The sequence below is a fragment of the Phascolarctos cinereus genome, unplaced genomic scaffold, assembly GCF_003287225.1.
Source record: "Phascolarctos cinereus isolate Bilbo 61053 unplaced genomic scaffold, phaCin_HiC Scaffold_3;HRSCAF=262, whole genome shotgun sequence".
Lineage (NCBI taxonomy): Eukaryota > Metazoa > Chordata > Mammalia > Diprotodontia > Phascolarctidae > Phascolarctos > Phascolarctos cinereus.
This window is the reverse complement of record NW_027555736.1, coordinates 151,735,085-151,744,783: the sequence shown is the minus strand read 5'-3', so window position 1 is coordinate 151,744,783 and position 9,699 is coordinate 151,735,085. Positions and strand designations below refer to the sequence as shown.

At 40.5% G+C, this 9,699-nt stretch overlaps 1 protein-coding gene across 1 annotated transcript in view; it reads left to right on the top strand.

Annotated features, from left to right (window-relative positions):
* The first annotated feature begins 1,647 nt into the window (after positions 1 to 1,647).
* UACA (uveal autoantigen with coiled-coil domains and ankyrin repeats) overlaps positions 1,648 to 9,699 on the top strand; it is a 109,446-nt gene continuing 101,394 nt past the window's right edge. Inside the window, 1 exon segment of the mRNA XM_020982095.2 lies at positions 1,648 to 1,857. Within this exon segment, the coding sequence (XP_020837754.1) occupies positions 1,783 to 1,857 (75 nt within the window). The 5' untranslated portion in view covers positions 1,648 to 1,782.

The following is a 9,699-nucleotide window of genomic DNA, read 5'->3' as shown; positions in this document are numbered from 1 at the left end:
AATCATGAATTTGTTTCAACTCAATTGATATATTAGGCAACAATTTGAGATAACAAATTTCAAAAAATTTATATTTGTTTATACATTATTTCATCCTCGAGAAATAGGCAGAATACAGAAAACTACCCTACAATAAGTCACAAGCTACAACCCTTCTGATGCCTACTTTCGCAAGCTGGAGGTCTTTTTCAAAGTAAACTGCCAAAATTATTGCATATCTTCTGGTACAGTTGGAGCTGTAGGCAGAGGAGGACTAATGCTCACCTATCCCTTATGGCAGCAGCTCTTGGCGCCTGTGCCCTGGAGTTGTGGCCTGCTGAGGCCATCCTCTTGCCTGCACCATAGGCTTTGCCAGCTTGGACCCATGGGAACAAGATGCAGGTCAAACAGCAGCCGAAGGCTAGGAGGCTGACACCATTTATTGTAGTATTCATGTATTTCTTAACCATTTAATGTGTAAAACTATGCTACTGTTTTCATTAGGTTCCTTTTTTTATGCCACTGACAAAGGTTTTGAGTGTTTTGCCTCTAACTACATTTCTCCATGTGTTTTTTTTAACTTCCCAATAAATTTTACCCCATAAGATTTTTATTGCTTGATTTTGCATAGCTTAATGATTTTTAGGAACTCATATTTCACATTATAGGAGAACTGACTGAAATACCACCTTCCCCTTTCCCCCTAATGCTATCCAGTGCTAACAATTGGATTCAAAAGACAGGAATGAGTGAGGCTAGGAAAGAGAGAATTCCAGACCCGGGGATACATTGGAATGTAAAGGAGCAAGTAGCCCTTTTGACTAGAAAGTAGAATGTGTGAGGGCAAGTAATGGGAAACAAATCTGGAAAGATGATGAACCAAGAATTAACAGAACTGGATATTTGATTGGATACAATGCTTGAAAGAGACAAGTAGGGGCAGCAAGGTTGCGCAGTGGATAGAGCACAGGCCCTGAAGTCAGGAAGACCTGAGTTCAAATCCGTTCTCAGACCAGACACTTGACACTAGCTGTGTAACCCTGGGTAAGTCACTTAACCCCATTACCTAGTCAAAAGAAAAAAAAGGACAAGTAGCCAGAGATAACTCATTTGACAAAATGAGTCCTGAAATATTAAATAGGATCAATGAGGAGAAAATTCCAGCATCTTCTCTAAACAACTGTGAAAACTTTAATTTTTCTGGTTCAATGTTGCTTTGTTAATAACCTTTGAGGTAGGGGCTGTCTTTTGCCTCTTTTTGTATCCTCAGAGCTTAGCGCAGTGTGTAGCACGTAGTAGGCCCTTAATACATGTTTACTGAATTGACTTGAACCTAACCCAGCTTATATGGGAAAGCTCATGTGGGTAGTCACAGCCCCAGTAGGAAGCCTTGGCCAGAGTATTGGGACCCCGCAGCACGCTCCTGGGGTCCCAAAGCCGCCTCCAACGCACTCAGCCCCCACCTCTTCAGCCCCTTCCCTGGAAATCTCGGCAGGTTAGCATCCCAACAAACTTTCTTCGGAAAAGAAGGGGATGGGGGCGGAGAAGAAATTTAAAGGGGAAGTCCCTCCCCTTTCACGAATCCCTATTGGTCCGGGCCGGCTCCCCTCCCTCTCCAGGGCCGCCGGAGGATTGGCTGGGAGATGGGGCGGGAACCCCCGAGGCGGCTCCCCGTGGCGGGGTCCTCCCCGGCCGCCCCTCCCCCTCCCCAGGTGGCAGGTGGGGCGGGGAAGGAGCGTTCCGGTTTCCCGCAGTCCGGGAGCCTCTGCGCCCTCGCGCCAGCCGGGCCGAGCGCTGGAGACCATGAAGAGCCTCAAGTCTCGCCTCAAGAGGCAAGAGGGGCCCGCCCCAGCCCCTGCCAGCGGGGCAGCCTGCTCGGTAAGTGGCGCCCGCACCGCCGGCGTCCCAGCCTCGGGGGCCCCGGCTTACGCTCTGCTCTCCCTTCGCTCCCATCCCCGGGGCCAGTTTGCTTCTGAACCCTCCGATCTCCCTCCCCCGGCCTCTTCCGGGGACCCTCCAGGGGCGAGGGTCCGTCCCTGGGGGACCGACGGGACGAAAGCCCGGGGCCGGACGGGGCGAGCGAGACTCCGACCCTGGGGGACTGACGGGACGAGCGAGACTCTGGCCCCGGGGGACGGAGGAGACGAAGGCCGGGGGCCGGAGAGACTGGTTCTTGGCGACTGACGGAACGAAAGCCGGGGGCCAGACGGGGCGAGCGAGACTCCCGGAGAAAGTGCAGCTGGGGCGGGTCGGGTGGGGGTGTCGCCCTCGGGCTAGGCGCGGAAGGGCCGCCCACCCCCGGCCCTCGCCCGGCGCCCCCCTTTATTGAAGCCGCTCGAGGGTCTGGGCCACGTTGCGGGGATGATGTCCGGAGGGACCCCTGCAGGGAGGAGGGGGCGGCCGGGCTCGGGGGCGCAACGTTGCGCTCATTGCGCGTGAGATTTGCAAAGTCGGAGTTTGGCTTTCCAGCTTTGCCGGAGGCAGAGTACATACAGTGCAGAGGATGGAAACGGAAGCTGGGATGGTGTTGGGAGGTCGGGGGAGACACCGTGGGCTTGGGCAGGCTCCTGGAAAGTTTATGCCGTGGCGAAATCCTCGATACTTCACTGTAATGTGTAGACAGTACGGAGACTCGACACAGAAGCTCAAAGGGAACTCCTGGGTATCGTTAGGGAACTTCCTGAGACTTGATAATTTTGACAATTTAAGGTAATGGAAATGTGATCTAAACCCCACGATGCAAAAAAAAAAAAAAGAACAAGGTCTTGTTCAACCAGAAACCTGTAGAAGATAGAATCTCGAGACTAGTCTCATTTCTTATTTTCCTAGAATGCTCAAAACAGGATCTTCCCCATCTTACTGAAAAATCGATCGCCTCCCAAAACTTCTAGGGATTATTCAAGTCACTATATAATTCCTGATAGGGTGGATAGAGTGCTGGACTTGAAGTTAGGAAGATCTGACCTCAAAATCCTGCCTTAGATACTTACCCATTTAGTTTCCTCTTCTGTACAATGAGGGTAAGAACAGCACCCGATTTACAGGTTGTTGAAAGGATCAAATGAGAAATTTTATGTAAAAATGATTTTGCAAACCTTAAAATGCCATTTTCTCTTCATTTTACATTTTTGTTGCGCTTAATAAAATTTCCCCCCCCTAGGATCAGTTAACTTATAAATGAAAGTTGTGTGAGGACCAGGGTCTGTACCCCAGATTTTTTAAAAGATATGCTGATTTTGAATAGTATGAACATTTGAGGAGACATGCCCCTTATGGCCTTTGAAATTTGGCTCCAGCTTGCCCTTCCAGACTCAGATATACCAACCTTTCAAGTACTGTTAAACTTCAGTCAAACTGGCCTATTTACTGCACCTCATTACAAGACCATCTCTCCCCCTCTCTGCCTTAGCACCCCCCAGCAGTACCCTGTATCTAGAATGAATTCCTTTTCACCTCTGCCTCAGTTTAAACAGAATCTCTTGCTTTTTCCTGATAGCCTTATGTTAAGACCTCCTTTGTTCCCCTCCCGCCCCCCCAAACCCCTTTTCCTTATACTTATTTTGTATTAAATTATGTAAACATGCTGTTTTCCTCAGTAAAATGGAAGCACCTTTAGGGCTGGCAGTTTTTCATATTGGTATTCATGTCCCTTTGTATTGTAACCAAGGACAATACCTTGAACTGAGTTGGCAGCTAATAAGTGTTTGTTGATTGAATGATTAAAAAAGAATTTTGTGAGAGGCAGTATTGACCTAGGTTCAAGTCATACCTGGGTAAATCCAGCCTCTACCAGGCAACTGTGTAAGACTAAATTACTGAACAGTTGTGGATCTTCATTGGTAGAGGGAATTCTCTCACTAGGACCTCTCTCTACCCAATGAAATCACAGGTTTGAAACAAAAAAGAAAGAAAAAAATTGTTAAACTAGTGAGAAATTATCTCCTCTCTTCCCCTCTCCTTCCCTCCCCTCCCCATCGCCTGCCCTCTCTTCTCTTCTTTTCTCCTGTCCTCTGTCCTTCTCTTCCTTAATTCCTTTCTTCCCCTCCTTCTTTCCCTCCCTCATGGGCCACTGAGACTTTTAGTACCTTGCTTAGGGTCATACAGCCTGAATACCTTTGTTGGGACTTAAATTCCATCTTTCTGAATGGGGAGTCTGCCTATCTATGTTATTGTTCTTAAGAACTGGGAAAATGTTACTAGTATCAGAGAAAGTCATAATGTTATTCTTCTATAAACATCTTACTTCATTAGATTCCAGATTACTTAGACCAGAGAGTTCATCACAAGAAGTTTACACAAACATGATAAAACACTCTGCATAATTTCATACTAATCCCTCCAAAAGCCCATGAGATGTTTGGGATTTTAAAAAATTATCAGTTGATGTTTTGCATTTTACAAACTTGCAAGCTCAGGGACAATTTTCTGAAACTTAACTGTACTTTTAAGTCTCTCAAAATGAAGGAATTAAAGGTGAAGAAAAATTCCCTAAATGTATTAAGAAATGCCTGAGTTAAAGTAAAAAATTCCAAAAGGTTTAAAATTATATGGGAGTGATGATTAATTATATAATTGGTTAATTTGATTTTTAGAAAATTCACAAAAAGGAGACATTTCCCTTTTTTTGGTTTAAAAACCCCAAATTCTTGACACATGATCAATTTCATTATAATTACGATGATCACTGTTCTCCTAGTTTTGCTTACTTCACTTTGTATCAGTTCATTCAAGCCTTCTTTGGTTCCTCTGAAGCCATCCCTTTTGTCATTTCTTAAAGCACAATAATAACAAAAATTAGCTTGTTCATTTGGCTTGAGAAATTTTGAAAGATTACATTTAAAAGAAGTATTGTGGTTGTTGTATACTCATTAGTTTGAATATATGTGGAAATGTAGTGTTAGACCAGATGTTCCCAAACTTATTTGGCCTATAGCCCCCTTTATAAAAAATACTCAGTGCCCTCCTGGAAGTCTATTTTCTTTAACCCTTTAATGGTTTTTCAAAAAAAAAAATTGCATTATTTCAAAAAATATAAAATAAAAAAATGCATCTTAAATTTAATAATTTATTGTAAATTTGTGGGTTTTTTCCTGCATTGAAATTTTGATGACATAATATTGTATCATGTAACCATATAGTATTGTATTGTAAACAAGTCATTATACCACCCACATTACTGCCAATACGTGCTGGACCTGGTACTCCATGCTGGACTTGCTTACGTATTAATATACCACAGTTTGTTTGAGAATTCCTTTATTGTTGGACATTTAGGTATCTTCAGCTTTTTTAAATTACATGTAATGCTTTTTTAAAGAAAATCTTTGAACAGATATGGCTGGCCTGGGCATTTTTCATTAAAATGGAGGGCCTGGGAGGAATCAGCCAATCAGAAGAAGGGGCTGCAGACATGGAGAGTAGTTCTAGGGTGAGAGATTCAGGGGTGGAGTGAACTTGCAGGCTGAGAAGGCTTCTTTGGCATGGTGGAGCCTGGAAAGGAATGAAGGATTAAAGAATTGCCCTCCATAATTGAGATATACATTCTTTTATATTTATTGCATCTGTCTTACTGGTATTTGTATGTTGTTCTGTCACCAATTTGGAATTCAAAGAGAATATTATGTAAGAGCAATCAATTAAATACTAAGCATTTATTAAATCCCTACTTTGTCACAGGCACTGTCCTAGCTTCTCAGAATAGGACAAAAATGAGATAGTCCCTCAGTCACTGGTCTCAAGATGCTTACATTTAATGAGGGGAGACAACATGTATATATGTTAGTGTGTGTATGTGTGTAGAAGTGGTTTGTCACGTCCTTCCACAGCTCATTTATTTATAGTTGAGGAAACTGTGGCAAATGGGGTTAAGTGACTTGCCCAGGGTCACAGAGCTATTAAGTGTCTGAGGCCAGATTTGCACTCAGGAAGATGAATCTTTCTGACTCTAAGCCCCAAACTCTATCCACTTTGCCACCTAGCTGCATATTTATTTAACACATATTTTTACATACACGATAAATAACAATGTAATTTTTAGGGGGCAAGGCACTAGTAGCTTGGGGGAATTGGGAAAAGCATCATGAAGGTATATGAGCAGAGTGAAATTGGGGATTCTAAGATTTGTTTAAATCTGTTTCCCATCAAGCTGTAAAATACTTCATAATAAAGTATTTCAAGCTTAGCTCAGGTTTGGAAAGCTTATCATCAGATTGGTTGCAAGCAGATGAATATATTGACCATAGTAGCTTTTGAAAAGTTGTTGAGAGGTTGTGATGTGTGTTGGTGGGAAAAAGTTTCACACCACCAAAATCTCAGATTATTAAAGTTTTGCATTAAATATAACAGTAATCCAGTCTCTTGCTTTAGGTGGTCTTGCTTCAGGTATTTCCTTTTCTTTCTTTCTGAAAGCTGCTATTGCATGGCTAAGTAAATGGTACACTTAGTTGTACCACAGCTTCTTTTGGAGGTCAAACACTGTGCTCCATGAACCAGTTATTACTATATCATGCAGAATCTTGCTAATATTTTGGCACCTAGAAAAATTGCTGGCATCTGCTTTCCAAATAGGAATTCAAAGCTGCTTGATGTGGCATTCTTAGTTACCTTGGGGGAAAATAATTTTAACATTTAGCAGAGATTTGAATCATTTAGAACACAAGGCAATATGTATAATAGATATAGCTATACATCTATATATTTATGTATACACACACAGACACAAATATACATATTTTGTTTTATTTTATTTTTGAAAAGTGGATTGTGTTCCTTCCACAGAGAGGTAATTTGTATACATTTGAAAAAATTGATTTTTATCATAACTATGACTTTTATGTAATGTCTTAAATAATTAAAACCACAATTGTTATGTTTAGTTTCAACTTTTGAAATCTAATGAAGTACTGTTTACTTACATTAATTAAATGTGTAAACTTTAAATCAAAACTACATGTTAATTAAAACTTTAGTCTGCATTATTTCTCTAGGATCTTCTTTCATTGTAGATCCTGGGTTACTTAACAAAAGTACAAGAGTAGGAGCTCTGTTTTTTTACTGTCAGAACTTCAACTGCTGCATTGCCATGGACTAATGTGTTTTGAATTAGAGTATTTTACGGTGAATTTCTTTGGCAGTTGTCTTCTGAAGGTGAGCCTAAGTAATGAGCAAAGAGTGATTGAGGATTGCATATCTTGAATATCATATTTAAAATATTATTTTTAAAAATCAGAATTTTATGTTTTAGGTATTCCTCAGTATTTGCCTCTGCGATAAAGAAAGAAAAGCTATAATGGGGCAGCTAGGTGGTGCAGTGGATAGAGACCAGCCCTGGATTCAGGAGGACCTGAGTTCAAATCCAACCTCAGACACATAACACTTAATAGCTGTGTGACCCTGGGCAAGTCACTTAACCCTATTGCCTAACCAAAAGAGAGAGAGAGAGAGAGAGAGAGAGAGAGAGAGAGAGAGAGAGAGAGAGAGAGAGAGAGAGAACGAGAACGAAAAGCTATAGACAAACTTTATGGTGTTTAAAAGCTACAGTATTTGAACTCACATAGATTGCCTGGGGAGTTTGAGTTGAACAATTTTCTTCAATATGTTTATTGATTCCTGTTAAAGATTTAGTCTATAGTTAATGAAGGGAGAATAGCTTCATTAGGAGGCAAAGTTTTCATCTTGATTGGTTGGCAGGATTTATTGTGACTTCAGTTGCCAGCATGATTGTATTTTATTAATCTTTATTGACTCAGTTTATAATTTTGTCAGGTTATATCTAATGTAGACGCAGTCTGCCTGAGCAGATAAAAGAGTCAGGAAGATTTACTTATTTAAGACTCATCCTTAATATTTACTGGCAAAAGAAATTCTCTGTGCCCCAGCAACTCTCCTGTAAGTAACTGAACAAGCATATATTAAGTGACTTCTATGTGCCAGATGCTGTACGAGGTGCAAGAGAGACAAATACAAGAGTGGGGCAGTTCTTTTAAGTCTCGTAAAGCTTAAAGAGCTTTTTTTCAACTGGAGGGATACAGCTTATTTCTAGATAAGTGAAGGCTAAAGGCAGAATATATACAAAATAAATAGTACAAAATTATTGGGGAGGACAAGCAGGAAAGGCCTCTTAAAGGAGATTGCATTTGAATTGAGTCTTGAAGGGAACTGTGGGAATATGGGAAAATGAGGAAGAGAAACTCATTTCAGAAGGAGTTTTCCTCATCAGGAGTGAAGTTCTCTACATGAATGCTGTCATAGGTCTGGACCCCTCATCTTTTTCCCTACTAACTCTAATATTGGGTTTCAGGTGGGGCAGGAATTTAGACTTAAGTACTATTGCTTAAGAACTATAACCTTTGGGCTTTGCATCTGTTTCATACGTCCTTTATGTCAACTTTTACTGCTTTGCTACAGGTTATGCAAGATGTAAACCTTTGAATTTCATGGCACTTAGATTGGTAATCTTTATTGTTATATTTTGTAACTATTGTCTGTATTAACTTGGCCTAGGTGAGAGGTTAAATTGACTTTTGTAGTATGTGAATCTATATAAAATGAAAAGAAAAGCAGCAACGTGCTGTATACTTATATGCTGTATACTTATAATGCACAATTAATTAGATAACACATCTGGGGATCACACAGCATTTACAGCTCTTTTATGTGGGTTGTGAATAGTTTTCATACCATTTCCAGGCTTAAGTATAGAGAAACAGTGGCACTGAGTCTGAATTGGTTTAAATGGTAAGGCAGATTGATTATCTCATTCTGGAAATAGACCTGACCCTGACCCCTCCCTTCCTTCTTGAATATTTTAAAATTTGAATAATCTTATTTTCAGTTGGCATAAACTCAAGTGATGCAGAGTTGAAGAACAGAAATGTGATTACATTAGTCAAGCAAGCATCATGATGAAGAATGGATTAGGTTATATTATTTTATAGATTCATGGATCTTAAATGAGAAAATGACTATTCCCTTTCCTTTAGGCAGGTAAATGTCAAAAGCCATTTTCTTCTTTTTTTTTTTTTTTGGCTAGGCAATGGGATTAAGTGACTTGCCCAGGGGCACACAGCTAATAAGTGTTATTATGTGTCTGAGGCTGTATTTGAACTCAGATCCTCCTGAATCTAGGGCTGGTGCTCTATCCACTGTGCCACCTAGCTGCCCGTGAGATTACATTGATGCTGCTAGGCCCCTTGTAGTATCTCTTTTTTTTTTTTCATTATCTTCTAAAAGAAGAGAGAGATAGGACCTTTTTTGGTTGGTCAAAAAGTTAATCCTTAGGTCCATCTGAATAGATTTGTCCTGAAAGACATATTGATGACATTTTTGTAATAAAAAAAATCACATTATAGTGCTGTAGTATAATTAAATTTAAAAAGCAGAGTAATTAGAAGTAGTTTGATAAGAAGTAACACTGGGCAAAATGTAAATCACTAGAAAAAAATTTGTTAAATTTGACTTAAAGAGTTAACTACTAAATTACTCTGTGTGTGTGTGTGTGTGTGTGTGTGTGTGTGTGGTTGTGCGTGCGTGCGTGTTTAATGAGTAAATGCCAGCTATATGAAGCTATTGTAGCATTTTAAATCCTAAAGTACCATATTTTTTTAGTGTGGAAAGGGAATAGACAGAAGGAAAAATGATGGCAATGTCTGAACCAATATCTGCATGTTTTTATTAGAAATTATTGTTAATTATAAATTTAGATTTTTTGTTCAGTCCTTA